The sequence below is a fragment of the Vigna unguiculata genome, chromosome 10 (assembly GCF_004118075.2).
Source record: "Vigna unguiculata cultivar IT97K-499-35 chromosome 10, ASM411807v1, whole genome shotgun sequence".
NCBI classification, from domain to species: domain Eukaryota; kingdom Viridiplantae; phylum Streptophyta; class Magnoliopsida; order Fabales; family Fabaceae; genus Vigna; species Vigna unguiculata.
Window position 1 is genome coordinate 36,262,601 of NC_040288.1, and position 16,951 is coordinate 36,279,551.

Consider the following 16,951-nt stretch of genomic DNA (forward strand, 5'->3'; position numbering starts at 1 on the left):
ATTTAAATTTTTCAAAAACCAAATTGCCATAAACTATCTAATAATAGCAATGTGTTTATTCCTTGTTTTGGATGCGGTTTTCTGAAATTGATGTTTATAATTTACAACATTCACATCACAAACCTAATTCCTTTTCCTCAATGAGTTTGTTTACACTGTGTGAATTAAGAATGATGAACTTAGAGTAGTGAATGCTGATAACTTTGAAGTTAGAGTAGTGCAGCCCAAAGCACGAAACAGAAACCCACAACGGGCTAGGCTTTGGGTAACGGGTCTGGTGACCTTATAAAGAACATTGTTTTCAGGTGACAAAAACAATTCCCATTTAGATAAAAAGGAATAATATGGTGCAAATTATTGAAAATAGGGGAATGAATGAATAACTGAATATTTTTACTTATTTCTTTCCTTTTTTTTTCCTTTTCTCTGTGCTGCTTTTTTCATTGTCTATCTCACAAGATTCTATTATCACCCTCACAGACTCAGTTTGCCAATAAATTTTTTGTAAACCAAAAAACGAAAACAAAAACCCCTTAAATGCACAACATTCACAACACCAACACTCTCCTCTCTCAACGCCGAACCCCTTTTGTAGCCTACTTCTTCAATCCCTAATATTCATCATTCATATTTCACAGACAACAACCACCCCTCGTTTTGCACCCTTTTCTCTATCTGCACCAAGGCCCGTTTTTGATCGCACTCCAACTTTTCTTCCACCTAATATTTTGATGCCCACCATCTCCTCTACGCATTTCTGGGTTTGAACACTACGCTATTGTTTCGCCCCTACACTTCCACTGTGTTGGGATTCAACCTTTTCCGTTAGGGTTTTAACCATCTAAACTCTTCTCTTGTTGCAGCCAAGCAACTCTCTTATTGTTTGATTCATTCGGGTGTTTTGCAAAATCTGGTTTTGGTAACTTTTGGGTATTCGTTTGGTGCTTGGTGGGGTTCTCTGAGATTGTGCCGTTCCATCTGTCTGTGTTATTTTTGGGTAATACCCAGAATTGGTTTGTTGAATTTCACAGTTTTTTTTTTTTCCTTATTTTTACTGTTTAATGCGTTTTGACTACTGAGGGAATTAAGTTCCGTCTTGGTCTGTTTGTTGTGCAAGGGGAAAATATTTATTTCCCCTTCCGAAGTCTGCGGGAGAACCCTGAGATAATAACTATCGCTGCAAGCTTTATTGGGTTTTTGTGACTTTGAATATTGGTTGTTTTGGGGTTATCTAGAAGGAACTGTGGTGGTGGTGGCGAGTTGGTTTGGGTTGGTAGGTTTTGTTGGGAGTGTTGAAACATAGGCTTGCATGGGAGAACATGAAGGGTGGGCACAGCCACCAAGTGGGCTATTGCCAAATGGTTTGTTGCCCAATGAAGCTGCCTCCGTGATACAGGTGCTTGACTCGGAGCGGTGGTTGAAAGCCGAGCAAAGGACTGCAGAGCTTATTGCCTGCATTCAGCCTAATCCACCCTCTGAGGAGCGCCGAAATGCGGTTGCTGACTATGTCCAACGGCTGATCATGAAGTGCTTCCCTTGCCAGGTTGGTTTATTGTGGTTTATCTGTTGCATCTTATGATTAGTAGTAAGTCATCCACTGTTTTGGCTATGACTATCCTATGATATTTAAATTGTGAAAGGATGCTGTGATCAATCTTGATATCATTATTGCATGATGAAAGTACTTAATAGCAGTATCCTGCTGTTGCAAGTCTTAAATGGAGCGGTGCTAGGTCAGAAATTCCAATTTGTGGTTAGAAATCTTTGTTCTGGTAGTGCAAGTGTATTCTCCCACTTAGGGAATAACTCTGCATCGTGCCTTTTCAAAATTTAATTTGGTGATTGAGGAGTATTTTGTATCATGGTTTTCTTTGTTTCATCCAGTGGAAGACCAGTAGTATTATTGATGCTAACTTGAAGTTGTACTTACACATTATTATCTAAATGATTGTTTACAATTACAGGTGTTCACTTTTGGGTCGGTTCCCCTCAAAACTTATTTGCCTGATGGAGATATTGACTTAACAGCATTCAGTAAGAATCAAAATCTGAAGGAGACATGGGCACATCAAGTTCGTGACATGCTGGAGAATGAGGAGAAGAATGAGAATGCAGAGTTTCATGTCAAGGAAGTTCAGTACATCCAGGCCGAAGTAGGTTCTCTAATACAGAAAATCTTCAGAATTGTTGAACTTTCATGTCACTCTGTGCTTTGATTAATCATATGGTTTGTTAATATAGTTGCTTTCTCAATCTGGTTGAGAAATTTGTGACGTGTATAAGTTTGGATTTTTGTTGGATTTATTTTCAATTTAAAGTCTTGTGCTACTCTGCATTCACATTCACCAAGGATAAAACCTTTGTGGTCATTTGCATATATTTGAAGTGGTGTGGGATGTTGCAGAAGCTTAAGGTCCTTGGACACTAGGCCTGGTTATGGTACTATAATAACGATAAATACAAGGTTTAAGACATATTGTAAAATGAGTCATCTCATATTATCAGAGTAAGGGGAGTCCATGTTATCCATTACCAAGTCGGAGACTTTCTTTATGTGAGATTTTATCAAAAGCTCATGATCATAGATGATTGAGTATGTATAATAAGGGATAGATTGCTAGCTTGAGAAACACTTATTTTATACTATTAATTCCTGAATTAATTTTTCACACTTTACATTTACTGTGAAGTATGATTAGGCATTTTTAAATACTTTTAATTGAAAATGACAAGTTACTAGTTATTTGTGTCTAACTGTTATTAATTTTGCTAATTGTCTGGCTTGCTTTAGATTTTGAAGATTTTTTTTGTTGTGCCCTTTATTTGCAGGTAAAAATTATAAAGTGTCTTGTTGAGAATATTGTAGTAGACATTTCATTTAACCAGCTTGGAGGTTTGTGTACCCTGTGTTTTCTTGAGGAGGTAATTTGGTGCATCTCATAGGCTTAACAATGTATCATTTGAAAATGTGACATCAGCAGTATTATATTTTTCTTGGATTTACAAGAATGAGTTTGTTGTTGTAGGTTGATAATCTGATTAATCAAAATCATTTATTCAAGCGTAGTATTATCCTGATAAAGGCTTGGTGTTACTACGAGAGTCGAATACTTGGTGCCCACCATGGACTTATCTCAACTTATGCTTTAGAGACCTTGGTTCTTTACATTTTTCATGTTTACAACAATTCTTTTGCTGGACCACTTGAGGTAACAGAAATTACATGGCTTTATTTTATTTGTGTTTTTGATGATTAATTTGACATGGTATCGTTTTTTCTTACATAGGTGTTGTATCGATTTTTGGAATTCTTTAGTAAGTTTGACTGGGATAATTTCTGTGTAAGTCTATGGGGCCCAGTACCTATTGGTTCACTCCCAGATGTGACAGGTAGTTGCATTCCCATTAAAGACCCTTTTGTCCATATATTGATTTAGGTTTGTTTCACGTATTGATTGTTTTCTTATTCCTTCACTAACATCATCCATAGCTGAACCTCCTCGAAAAGATGGTGGAGATTTACTACTCAGCAAGTTATTTCTCGATGCCTGTAGCTCAGTTTATGCTGTTTTCCCTGGTGGCCAAGAAAATCAGGGGCAACCATTTGTCTCCAAGCATTTCAATGTTATTGATCCTTTGCGTGTCAACAATAACCTTGGTCGTAGTGTCAGCAAAGGTGTGTTGGTTTCTAGAAATTTGGGTTTGGCTCATTTCATACATTTATATCTGTTTATCTGATTATAGTTTTGGCCAAGTTCATTTCTTATTGATATGTCCCTGCTGCTAGTTATTAATGCAACAATATATTCAATATGAACTTTGTGAATTTGGAAGAGTTAAGACATATGGAAGGATGGAGTGTGGTTACTGTCTATGGATGAACATGAATGTCTCTTCTGATGTAGTGTAGTATCCTTACCTTTTTGTTGTTGTCTTTCCTGATATCTTGGAGATCCTTACCTTTTTCTTGTTTTTCTATGTATATTTTATGCAATATATGTGTAATGCAAAGTGCATAAAACTCAAGCAGATATATGTATACATGTCTTATCATTTTCTCAATGACTAGCATTTTTCCCTACATGTCCATGGCGATTTAATTCTATATTCATTGGGAGTCATTCTTATGGCTTCTTTCCCATATATGGTAAATAGAAATCTGGGCATACTATAGACAATTGGTGCTGTATTTGCTTGTAGCTTCCAATACTTTTGGCACACATTTGGATTTTAGAATTGGAAAAAATAAACCTTTGTTGTGTTTATCTAATTGTAACCAACAATGAGAGTATGGCAACTTTATGCATCCTGGTCCTGCTGTAGTTAAATGTGCATTTCATTTGTTTGCTCTTAGTTCCCCTTAACTATTTCTTATCTGTTTGTCTTCTTGCTAATTTTGCATGCATGGTACAAATGAACCAGGTAATTTCTTTAGGATACGCAGTGCCTTTGCATTTGGGGCAAAAAGGCTAGCTAGATTACTTGATTGCCCCGAGGAGGAATTATTTTCTGAGGTGAATCAGTTCTTTTTGAACACTTGGGACAGACATGGAAGTGGGGAAAGGCCTGATGTTCCAACCGTTGACTTACAGCGTTTGAGTTTATCCAGTCATGACCAATTACAGAGGTCTGACAATCTCCGGAACAATAACCATAAAATTGATAATGCCTCTAATCATGAATCTACTGAAGGCGAACATGTTTCACAAAGTGTTCTATCTCAGTATAGTAATTTATTATCTGGAAAGACATCTGGAAGTGTTGTTTCTGCAGTGTCACATACTCAGAATGAAAAGAGTTATGGAAGCCAAAATAATTCAAGGACCTTTGATCAGGTTAGGCGGGAAACTAATTCTAATCAAGGTACTCATTTTGATAAAGGTCAGAGAAATGTTAAAGCTGATAACCTAGTGGGTGATGTTCAGGGAAGGTTCCTGTTTGCCAGGACACGTTCTAGCCCTGAGCTAACAGACTCATATGGTGATGTTCCTATCCAAGGAAGACATACAAAAGCAACAGAAAGTAATAAAGGCCAGAGTTCCTTTGTGAAGTTGGAAAATAGTCGAAGGAAGAATGTTGAACCTGATGCAGCTGTTAGAATGGATGAGTCATCTGTAAGGCACATCTCATCTCATCGAGTTCTTGAAAATGCCGCTGATTCAAACAGTAATCATGATGAGTCAAGCTCAGGTGTAATGGGAGAAGAGTTTGCACCTATTTCTGGTGCAGGTGGAATGCAGATGATGCAACAAGAGGAGCAGGACTTTTTGAATATGATGGCATCTCCCACAGCTCAGGGTTTCAGCGGTCAGAATCATGTGCCTATGAATATTGCACCTGGTCACCTACCATTTCACTTTCCACCTTCCATTCTTGCGTCGATGGGATATACTCAGAGAAACACGGGTAACATTCCCTTTATCGAGGCTCCTTGGGGTGCAAATATGCAATTTCCTCAAGGTTTCATCCCCCCTTTGACTCCTTATTTTCCCGGCATAGGAATGGCCTCAAATCCTCAAGATTTACTTGAAACTAACCATGAAAATTTCAATTCAGTTGAGGCGAATGTAACAGAAGCTGATGATTATTGGCATGAACAGGAAAGGAGTTCTGCAAGTGAGGTTGAAGTTGATAATGGAAATCTTGAAATGCCCCAAGAAGATAGGCAACAGTCTACTTCAGGTAGTTACAACTCTGCCCTGCCATCTCGGGTAGGCAGCTCCAACAGTAACAGTTCTGCTGGAGTTCAGCAGAAGTTTACTAAAGAAAACCGAGGGTCAACCAGAGAAGAGCATATTGACAATTTTCATTTCCAAGATGGCCGAAGAAATGAGGTTTATTTTGATGATAGAACAGCAATTTCGGAGTTATCCGGTGCACCTCCTTCGAGCTCCTTCAGGAGTAGGACCCCTTCTGAAAGCTCCTGGGATGGATCATCAGTCAAATCCTCAAAATCAACGAGGGAGAGAAGGGGGAGGAAAAACGCTCCCTCAGTGCCATCTCAAAATCCTGTTTATGGGAAGGGTAAGAATGTTTCGGAAAATTCATCTAACCGAGTGGATGATGAAAGCAGAGAGTGGACTCCTTTGTCAACGGTGGCATCTGACATGCCAGAAAGAGGCACTTGGCCCACATCTGGTACTTCCATACAAGTTCCAAGGAATCAAATATCTAGTTTTGAAACTGCTCAGACTAGTGGACCAGATTCTCCAATACCTATAGCTCCAGTGGTTATAGGTCCTGGTTCTCGCCAAAGAGCAGTTGATAATTCTGGGGTTCTTCCGTTTACATTCTATCCTACTGGGCCACCTGTTCCCTTTGTCACCATGCTTCCTTTATATAATTTTCCAACCGAGTCTTCTGACACTTCAACAAGCAACTTCAATGTGGAAGAAGGGGCAGATAACAGTGATTCAAGTCAGAATTTTGATTCATCTGAAGGATATGAACACCCTGAGGTGTCAAGCCCTTCCAATTCTATGGCAAGGGTGGCTATGGAGTCATCAGAGCACAAACCTGACATTCTTAATAGTGACTTTGTTAGTCACTGGCAAAATTTGCAATATGGCCGATTTTGTCAAAACACGCGTCATCCGCCTTCAATGATCTATCCTTCACCTGTTATGGTGCCTCCTGTTTATTTGCAGGGTCGATATCCTTGGGATGGTCCTGGAAGACCTATTTCTGGTAACATGAATATTTTTAGTCAGCTTATGAGCTATGGGCCACGTTTGGTTCCTGTTGCTCCTCTCCAGTCAGTTTCTAATAGACCTACCAATATTTACCAACGTTATGTAGATGATATGCCACGTTATAGAAGTGGTACTGGAACCTACCTACCAAATCCGGTATGATAAATTCTAAGAAGCTTGGTACTTTTCCTGCAGTTGTGTTTCTTCCCTACATGCATGCATATACCAAATGAAAGTTTTCATTTCAAAATCTATTTTCTTTATACTATTATACCTTCCCTTTCAATTTATTTCAGAAGGTGTCTCCTCGGGATCGACATTCAACAACTACCAGAAGGGGAAATTACAATTATGATAGAAGTGACCATCATGGTGATAGAGAAGGGAATTGGAATACTAACTCAAAATTGCGAGGAACTGGACGTGGCCATAATCGCAACCAAATGGAAAAGTCCAACTCAAAGCCAGAGCGGTTGTCTACAAATGAGAGCCGCGCGGAGAGACCATGGAGTTCACATAGGCATGACACCTTCATTCCTCACCAGAATGGTCCAGTCCGCTCAAATTCCTCACAGAGTAATTCTTCCAATGCAACTTATGGAATGTATCCTATACCGGCCATGAACCCAAGTGGTGTCTCATCAAATGGTCCAATGCAATCTGTTGTAATGTTTTATCCTTTTGATCATAATGCTGGCTTCGTACCAGCAGAGCAGCTTGAGTTTGGGACTTTGGGACCAATGGGGTTCTCAGGTGTCAATGAACTGTCACAGGTAAATGAGGGAAGTCAATCTAGTGGTGCACATGAAGAACAAAGGTTTCGTGGTGGTCACACCCAACGATCTTCACCAGATCAACCCTCCTCACCTCATGTCTCGAGGTAGTTGTTCGTAATCTACCTCTTCTAATTTTCCCTTGATTCATGAAGCAAGCATCTTATTCAGTCAACTTTAACAATAATTACCTTAAAAGTAGTCCCTGACATGATCTTTTATTAGAGTTGACAGTGTAAAGACCAATTACATTGTCATAATTATTGTTAAAGTAGCAAAATTACCATATCTGACAATTTCTAATTGGTTGACATTGTAAAAATCCTTTACACAGTTGGTTCATAGATTTTAAACTCGTAAATTATTCACTTGGATTGTTTCATTATGTCTTATTTTTATGGTTGTCAACAGGGGCCCCTGATTCTACTGTCAGATCTGTGGCCAGGAGGAGTTAACAGTTGAAAGAGGAGGACTTACTGTTCTTAAAATCTGTGTTGCTGGATACAGTGTCCATTTCCTCCTTTTTCGTAGCAGGATCCGGCAGGGCATGTAACTGGGGAATACAGTGACCATTTCATGGCATTACTGTTCTTAAAATGAAAAGATGTCCCTTGTTTTTGGCCAGACTCTTGCATGTACACTTATAGGTGATTAACCAACTTTGGTTAAGTTTGTCCATCCAAGACCATGTTTTGAGGATGAACATGGTGACAGAGAGGATGCAGGACTCTCCTCCCAGTCTACCAAAAGGAAAAAAAAGAAGGATGGATTAGAATTCTATTGAAAGTTTAGACACATTTTGTAACCCAACAAAATTTAGAAAACTGGCTTAGGTTCAGAGTTTTAGAAATTTTACCGTGTTATAGAATTGGCAGATTCTCTTTTATACAATGAATGTAATTGGGTACTTGTTTTAGAATATGCAGAAGATCTGTGTTGAGCTTTTGAACATTGTTATAGCTTAGTATGAATAAAATTGTGCTGAGATATTATGTGTTTATCTTCCTCAAATCGTCAACAAAGGGATAAAAGATTATAGTCTTCTAAGAAGTGATGGGAATCCATTATAACTAATTGGAAAGTTATATCAAAATTTTGTTTGTTAAATAACTATTACATTGAAGTTTGGGTATCTTTTGTCAATTTACATATGTTAAATTGAAAATAAGTAATTTTCATGTATTTGAGACATTTTTTAAGTTATTGTAGATATTGTTTTTTATGTGTCGTGAAAAAAGTATTTTGTCGTAAAAAATTATGATAAATAAAATTTGAAGATAATTATGTAAAACTGAATGATAATGAATTTCCCGAATTTTTATATTAACTTGAAATGATAATCTAATCAGGCAAGACTTCTTGTTTTTCAATTAATTGTAATAGTCCGCTTCTTTTAAGAGTTTACAATTGATGTTTAATTTTGTTATTCAACATTAGTCATGGTTGATATTTGCGAATTTAGAAAAAAAATCTTACATGTATTTGTGAATGGTATTAATACTATAAGTCTTGAAATCAACCATACTTATATATAGATTACTGAAGAAATATTGAGAAATGAAAAAGTATTTAAAGAGCTATTAGATAGAAAAATTTTATAACGTTTGGAAGTGAATTTTTCGTTTATATCAATCACTTGTTATTGCTAATAATGTATTTTAAAGTAACTAATTTTTCTTGAATACAATACAGAAATCGTGTAGCCAATTACCAAAAAAAAGATAAGATGTCAGGGTAATAAACGGAAGAAAAGAACATGGAATTTTCCACGTTAGAAATTTGAGGAAAGATTATTTTAAGAAAAACAGTTAGAAAATAATTATAAGTTTCATATTTTCAGACTCAAATTAATTTTAAAACAAAACTTATATATAAAAATTAGATACTATATCAAAGATTTTTTTTAAAGAAAATACTTGTAAATTCAACTTCCTAACAAAGTGCATTACTCTAACTTTGAACTCAAATGCAAAGTATATTTTTTTTTTTTAATTTTCATGGGCATTTTCCACGTTATATCAAAACTTTACCTTAAAACTAATCTAGCTCCTTCACGAGGCAAGCAAAACTTAGTAAAAGATTAGACTCATAATACTGTGAACAACTTAAATTTGAACTTCAGTACATTTACTGCTTCTTCTTTTTTTGTATACAAATACTATAAATATAGCCTTCTATAAATGAATTTAAGGATATAATAGCCTTCTATAATTTAAATATAAATAAGCTTAGCCTAAATTTTAGAACTAAATAGATTTTTTTAGGTAGTCAAACTAGAACTCCAAATATTTGATTGTAGTTTCTGTATTTTTGTTTTTTTGGATGTAAGAAGTAACAAAAAATAAATAAAAGAGAAAAAGTAAAACATAACAAAATAGCTTCTATTTTAAGTTGTTTGCACTGAAATAAAAAGAAAAGAAAAATAAAAATAAAGGTTTTAATCCTTATATAAAATAAAACACTATTTGTCTTGTTACTGTAAAAAAGGGAAGTGTCAAGAGAATTCTATTACTTTGTTATAAAATAAAATCATAATATACAAACACTTTATTAGTTGTAATTTTTGTCTATTTATTTATTCTTATTATATCATATATCACTCTATCAATATTATAGTAACATATTGTCTAAAGAAGTGTGAAATAAGTGGAGAAGGTTCACCAATCACTTTCATATTCTGTAAATCTCAGCTTATTCTCTTCTCATCTTTCCACTTTTGCCTCAGACAATGGGATTCTCCATTTTTCTTCCCACTTTGCTGTCTCCTACTTCCATTCAAACAAACAAAACAAAGCTTTAGCATATCAAAGTAGTAAAAACAGCCTTCAAACAAGGAATTCAAAGTTAGATGGCTGAAGTTGGGTTCAACCAAGATAACCCTGCAAAACAAAAAAAATAAAACGCTTTAAGCATTTTACTTGGAAAATTGATTTCTCCCTTCTCCCTAATGCAACATCAAGGGGTTTGATTCATTTAAAATGGGAATAATGTATTTAGAGATTAATTGAAAAGTTAAGGATTATCATATCAAAGTAGAAAAAGAAGCAAATCCGAGTCATTAAGAAGTACAATAGCCAAGATAAACACATAATGGACGATGTATATGTGATTGAAATTTTGATGTCTCCAGACTTACAATTAATTATGATATGAAAGAGCATTTTAACTAAAAAAAATACATATTTCACATGAGTTATCAGAAATTGAATGGAAAGAATAAGTTATTTGGCACGTAAACCAGGGATATTCCTGAGGCCCATCTTGCCAAGAACCAGCTTAGCAATGGCTGGAGGGTTATCAAGCCCCATGCTTCGACTAAACTCGTTTGCAAGCTCCACTAGCCTAAACTTGTCACGCCCCACTTTCTTGTTCGAATTGTAGTAACCAAGCCATGCCTGATATGCTGCTTCTTTGTTCTTCATATCCACATGGGATAGAGCTTTTTCTACCTGTAAACACCAAAATTGATTCGTTGATAAACATGCCAAAACACGAGATGGAATGGAAATAAAATTAATACGAACTTTATAGAACTTGAGAAAAGGAACAGAAGTCCAAGCTAATGTTGGATAATGAGTCTCACATTGGCGGGTGAAAACAAGGTCAAGCGTGTAAGCAAGAGTCGTGAATCGTAAGTGGTAGTTTTGCACGAACAGACCATTAAAAGCATGCCCTCTAACACTGCTACACTCTTGAACTAATGGCTTGCACACTAATTCTAACAGTTCTTTTTCAACAAGACATTTATTGTAGTCTTGTCATTTATTGCATAAGACTTTGAAAAATTGAAGAGTAAAGAGAAGATTTTATAAGTTAGGAACTAAAATGACATTCGCCAACCATCAAAGGAACAAAAGTGGAAAAATAGTAGAAAAGGACTACAATGAACAACACTTAAAATTGGAGACTGACACGAAGGATTTATCAAAAGTTAGGAACTGATATGACAAGCGCTTACTATCAAATGGATTAAAATTCTAAAATGAGGTTTTAATTTATAAGTTAGGACCTAAAATGACAAGCGCCAACCACCAAAGGAACAAAAGTGGAAAAATAGTAGAAAAGGGCCACGGTGAACACCACCTAAAATTGGAGACTGAAGCGAAGATTTTATCAACTTAGGAACAGATATGCAAGCGCAAGGGCTTACCATCAAAGGGACTACAATTCTAAAATAAGGTTTTGATTTGAAAATATGTCTCCACTGAATAGTAATATACCTTTCTCTTAGTATCAGGATCAACTGAAGGTACCACGGGAACTTTCTCGATAGGCAAATCTTTTACAGTAGATAAAAAGAACTCTTCCCAAGGAGCCAGCAGCAGTATGCCCTGCCCTTCTTTCCCTCTTCGGCCCGTTCTACCCAGGCGATGTATATATTGTTCTCTATCTGTTGGCAAACCAACCTGCCCATTTGACAAATGTAAGAACCAGGAAACAAAATAATTACTTTTATCATATTAAGCCTGTGTTTTAACTTCTCAACAATGCCAACAGGTGTCGTCTTTCAGCAAACGTATAATGTAGTGAGCATTCTTTCAAATATTCATTGGTTTTCATGATAAAAAGTTAAAACATAGAAAATATAATCCATAAAGCATTCTAGGATGCCTGTTATTATGGTTTGTAAGGGGTGATAGCTACAATTATCAGAATAATATTTGGAATGTGTATTGCAAGCAGAGCAGCACAAGACGCCATACAAATGTGTAATGACCCAATGTTCTGTATGTATTACCTGTATAACAAGAGTGACATCTGGATAATCAACTCCACGAGCAGATACATCTGAAGTAACCAGGATGAGACCCTTTGACTTCCGAAATTCCTCAGAGACTCTGGTTCTATAACTCTGAGGCTTTCTTGAATGGATTTCTCTCACATTCAAGTTCAACTCACCAAGAAGTTCAGCAACAAGTCTAGTGACCATAGCAGTTGTGCAGAAAACAAGAACCTGATAAACCAATAGCTACATTACATATCTTCGTAAAATATATGAAATGTGATTGAAAATGTAAAATCTTTTGTTGTCTAATCACATAGAATTTAACTAGAAATAGAGCAATAAAAAATTATTATCTTGCTTGTTAACCATGTTATATGCGCTGAAGCAAAAGTACCAAAAAAAAGGTAATACAGGTGTATATTGGAAAACATACCTTGTAATCAACATCATCTGCAATGTGGTCCTTCAGAAGAACATACAGTAAAGGGAAATGCTTGTCCAATGGGGCAACTAAATGCTTCTGGAGGACCTGAAATGATTAAAAACTCTAAATAAATATCATAAAAAGATATTATATGCTGGTTCATGCAAATGCACATTCATTATGCAAGTACCTCGGTAGTTATTTAGGTGAATTGTAAACAATTACCTGTGAATGTGTCTCCTCAGAACCCTCTTGAACTGTATTGATAAATTCATGATCCCTTCTCAAAGCAATGTGACAAACTTGACGCACCTTTGCAAAAATATTAATACCAGAATAAGCTGAATACTTCTATATTTTCTAAACAAGAAACAACCATAAAATAAAAAGGTAAAAAAGACATACCTCTTCTGGAACTGTGGCAGAAAACATAAGAGTTTGTCGTTGTTTAGGGACAGCAGAAATTATCCTCTCAATGTCTTTGCGAAATCCCATGTCAAGTAAATGATCAGCTTCATCAAGCACCAAAACCTTCACACCCATAAGCCTAGTTGCAAAACCAGCAGTATTTTCAATATGATCTCTAAGCCTTCCAGGAGTAGCAACAAGGATCTGTACAGCATGCAAATGGAACTTAACAATGTACGCGAACAGAACATGTGGCCTTATTATCACAACTAAATACTCCATCAACAAAGTCTAGAAAACTAGTTAGTAGTTAGCTACATAAGGTTGAGGAAGCAAATAAATAATAGATCAAAAGCCTTCAATCATATTAAAATATCAAGATGACTAGTTTTAGGCTACCCTCAGGTGATACTCATAAAATCTTTTGCTAAAACACTTATCACCAACATAAATTTGTTTCTCTTTGTCTCTTAATGTTTAACAGAAATTAGTAAAGAAACTTATGATGATGATAAAAATAAGTTATAATCTAATATGTTCAGTTGAAAAAAGAACAAAAGATCCTATAATTTGTGACGGCTGGAACATAAATGTGCCAACAAGAATATGCTCAGCGTATTTATATCAAAACTGTTTAGTAGCGTAGGGATATTTCAGACTATTTTCATTTATTTGACCATGGGTCATATGGAGGCGTACAGTAACTAATAACAGCATAAAATAAACTTTGGTAGCAATGAGAAGAGTTTACCTGGCAAGGGTTTGCTTGCATTCGTTTCTGTTCTAAAGCAAGTCTTGTGCCTCCAATCACAACTTGAACACCAATGGTAGGATGATACTTCAGCAGTTTATTGGCCTCTGCAGCAGCCTGACTTGCAAGTTCTCGAGTTGGGCATATGACAAGAACAGAAATTGGTGGCCGCCTGTGATCACGATCACTTGGAGGTGACTTCGCCACAACTTCAATTGATGGAAGCTGAATAAAAACACTTCAAAAATTAAGCATAGTAAAAAATTACTATTTATCAAGTAAAAAATTATCCATAACTCTAGCTCAACGATTGTGCTATTTTGTTGAAGCTCAAGTAGACCATTTTGTGTTTTCTTTTATTAGACACTAAAATCAGTATTTTAAAATCTTTAAAGGCATCTGTTGATCAACATAGAATATTCTTTAATATTCCCACCGCAGACCACTTAAAAAAAGTTAGAGCAGCCACCATGCTTAAAAAAACAATTGAAAAGAAAATAGAAGCAAGAATTGCCCAATTGTCATGATAAAATATCCAGCTCTGATTCAAAAGCCCACGAAATTAAGCAGAGTGATCCAATGAAGTACTTTACAAATTTCAAAATGTATCCCTTGTGTCAAATATTTCTTACATTAATTGTCACCCATAAAGGAATATGAAGAAACATTCCAATAACAAAGAGGCAATTAACCACCAATTCACTCTGGCAAACACAAATCAAGAGACTTACCAAAAATGCTACTGTTTTTCCGGTGCCTGTCCTGGCCTTGGCAAGGACATCCTTACCTAAAAATGTTAATTGGAATAAGTGCCCCAATAATAAATAAACTCAAGAAATATGAGAACAATGTGGACCAAAGCTGGAATAAATTCCTTTCTTGTTTAATATTATATATTAGGAATAGTCTAATAATTTAAATATAGATTCTTAACATAGAATGATATTTGCAACAAAAATCATAACCCCCACACAAAAAGGAAGAGAAGAAAAGGTCAGAGGGTTTGACAGAATCATATGACATGACATCTCTTACAAACAGGCAAAACATACCCATAAAAAAAAACATTATATCTTAAAATTGTTTTCTTATTGTTCCATTCTCCATGGCCAAGCAAAAAAGACCAACCTTTTAGAATTACTGGAAGAGTAGCCTCTTGCACGACTGTCATTTTCTCATATCCAGCATCCTTTACTCCTTTAAGTGACAGCTGGGAGACTGAACATTGGTCAAATCTGTGGCATCATACCTCAAAAATCAAACATTCATAACTCAAAGGCAGCGTAACATAATAAGATTAAAGTATATGCCAGTGTACATTCGATAAACATCACAAATATACAAAAGCAAAAGGCTCACCTTTCTCTTTGTATCAATTTCATTCCTATCCCTCTATAAATACAAGATAACTGACATTTAACATGTGCCCAACATGAGAGTATCCATAACCAATTTCCAAATTCATGCATGGAAGGTATGGAACAACAACTACCCAGTAAGTACAATTGCATAATCCCACCAATTACACAAAGAAGACAATATCCATTCAATCTAGAAAAAAACTGTATTGAAAAATAGACACCCTCTCCTCCCTTTCTTTTTAACTTTGTTCCAGTTCTCAAAGCTCACAATTTGAAAGATAGCAAGACAGGCAACTCAGTCCAATACGCGTTGAGAGCAGTCAGTGGTCAAGTCAAAAAATCCAAATTCAATTTGGATAATCAAACTGAAGCCCAACCCCAATGAAAGCCCAGCTTTCCTAGGGCTTTGCAGGTTTGGAAGAGGGGGAGAGTTAATCCTGGACCAGAGCATCATCAGAACACGCTAAAGAGGCCACACTTAATTCAGCTTAACTCAAGGCCTACATTAATAAATTCCAGCAAACTGGGTTCATTTTGTCAACTCAAGTCTACATACACTTTTCAAACATGTACTACCAACTAAAGTAACCCCGTATCAGCTAGCCAAACAAGTATACTGTGCAACAATAACCAACAGACTCGATACATTCATATAAGCAAAGAAATAAACACCTAGAGCATGTTCAGACAAGCTTCACATAAACATATCTTAACTTGTAATTATACTTTTTATTATCATTCTTTCTCTTCTAAAAATGTTTAACGGAGGAATTTGTTCAAACATACTCCAAAACTACTCCAAGTAGCATAACAGAAACATTAATGGTATAATGAACACACCTTGATTCACTCAGATAAGAATCAGAACCTCCAGGAGAAGATGGTCTAGGAGTCGGTTCAACCGTCCTCCGGTTCAGACCGTTTTGTTGACCAAACAAAGCGGTTCTACTCTTGTTCAATATCTCCTCCTCCTCACTCCCATCACTCTCTTCATCTTCACTTTCATCTTCGCTGAGAAACGCTCCAACGCCACCTCCCTTGAGCTTCCTTCCACTCTCCACCACTTCCTCATCGTCGTCACTCCTCGGTTGAAACTTTCTCCTCGCGCCCACATTCTGCCTTCCCCTCCGCAAATCCTCGCCCCTCCTCTTCCCCAAATTGGTGGAAGCCCTATTGTTGTTCCTCCGCGGCGGCGGGAATTTTCGGTCCTCATCGTCGTCGCTGCTGAACCGCTTGGAGAAGCGGTCGACCCGGCCGGTCCGCAAATCATCGACCCAATCGCTGAGGTCAGCCTCGTCGTCGACGAGGCTCTTGGAGGGGCGAACCGGAAGCTTGTCGCGGGCGTGAGCGTGGACCCGGGAGGAAAAGGCGCGAGCTTTAAACGGTGCGCTTCGGAGAAACTTGGAGGGAGGGAAGAAAAAGGCGCGTGAGAGAAGAGGAAGAGTGCGAGGCTTCATGGGAATAAGGGGATGAAGAAGACGAATTTGGGTTAACAGCTTTGTATGCATGGCAGCAGAAAAAGATATAGATAGAGTGTGTGTTTGTGTGGGTGCGTTTCGAAGTTAGAACCAACGAGGGTTTTGTGCAGGGAATTAGGGTTTAAGGATTTAGATTTTCTTTTTGAACACCCTTGTTTTTCTTCAGAATTTGAAGAATGTCTTAATATATGAAAGTTCGTAATGTTTCGTACTAAATTTTAAAAATTATGATAAGGAAATGTGAAAATCGACTATTTTCCTTTTAATTGGAGGTGTTTATGAGATATGAAAATGTAGACTTATAATTTATAGAGCTAGAAATGTAAAGATTGAAACAA

At 36.6% G+C, this 16,951-nt stretch overlaps 2 protein-coding genes across 5 annotated transcripts; one reads left to right on the plus strand and one right to left on the minus strand.

Annotated features, from left to right (window-relative positions):
- Window positions 1–463: 463 nt before the first annotated feature.
- On the plus strand, window positions 464–8,465 carry LOC114167155. 4 transcript variants are annotated; one of them, XM_028052141.1, is made up of 10 exons: window positions 464–1,543; window positions 1,965–2,153; window positions 2,830–2,922; window positions 3,027–3,209; window positions 3,288–3,390; window positions 3,491–3,676; window positions 4,423–6,687; window positions 6,799–6,848; window positions 6,992–7,572; window positions 7,877–8,163. In XM_028052141.1, the coding sequence occupies exons 1-10, from the start codon at window positions 1,310–1,312 to the stop codon at window positions 7,884–7,886; spliced, it is 3,894 nt and encodes a 1,297-aa protein (XP_027907942.1). In that variant the 5' UTR covers window positions 464–1,309; the 3' UTR covers window positions 7,887–8,163. The 4 variants fall into 4 exon arrangements, with proteins under 4 accessions (XP_027907942.1, XP_027907941.1, XP_027907940.1 ...); XM_028052140.1 differs by having other exon boundaries at window positions 465–1,543; window positions 6,989–7,572; XM_028052139.1 differs by having other exon boundaries at window positions 465–1,543; window positions 4,423–6,848.
- A 2,071-nt stretch (window positions 8,466–10,536) lies between these two features.
- LOC114167243 (DEAD-box ATP-dependent RNA helicase 31-like) lies at window positions 10,537–16,750 on the minus strand. Its single transcript, XM_028052265.1, has 10 exons — window positions 15,976–16,750; window positions 14,903–15,009; window positions 14,506–14,561; window positions 13,775–13,999; window positions 13,021–13,227; window positions 12,841–12,927; window positions 12,625–12,720; window positions 12,204–12,419; window positions 11,686–11,871; window positions 10,537–10,914 (listed from the first exon to the last, which is right to left on the minus strand). Exons 1-10 carry the CDS (start codon window positions 16,641–16,643, stop codon window positions 10,687–10,689), a joined length of 2,076 nt encoding a protein of 691 aa, XP_027908066.1. The 5' UTR covers window positions 16,644–16,750; the 3' UTR covers window positions 10,537–10,686.
- Window positions 16,751–16,951: the final 201 nt, after the last annotated feature.

What these genes read in the sequence shown, in the direction of transcription:
- LOC114167155 (XM_028052138.1), top strand. Translation starts at nt 1,310, where the DNA reads ATGGGAGAACATGAAGGGTGGGCACAGCCACCAAGTGGGCTATTGCCA. An exon ending in TGAAGTGCTTCCCTTGCCAG is followed by an intron (nt 1,544 to 1,964) that starts GTTGGTTTATTG and finishes TTACAATTACAG; the next exon opens with GTGTTCACTTTTGGGTCGGT. An exon ending in TGGTCGTAGTGTCAGCAAAG is followed by an intron (nt 3,677 to 4,422) that starts GTGTGTTGGTTT and finishes CAAATGAACCAG; the next exon opens with GTAATTTCTTTAGGATACGC.
- LOC114167243 (XM_028052265.1), bottom strand. Translation starts at nt 16,643, where the DNA reads ATGCATACAAAGCTGTTAACCCAAATTCGTCTTCTTCATCCCCTTATT. An exon ending in GAAAAACAGTAGCATTTTTG is followed by an intron (nt 14,000 to 14,505) that starts GTAAGTCTCTTG and finishes GTTTTTATTCAG; the next exon opens with CTTCCATCAATTGAAGTTGT. An exon ending in CTGCCACAGTTCCAGAAGAG is followed by an intron (nt 12,928 to 13,020) that starts GTATGTCTTTTT and finishes ATTTTTGCAAAG; the next exon opens with GTGCGTCAAGTTTGTCACAT.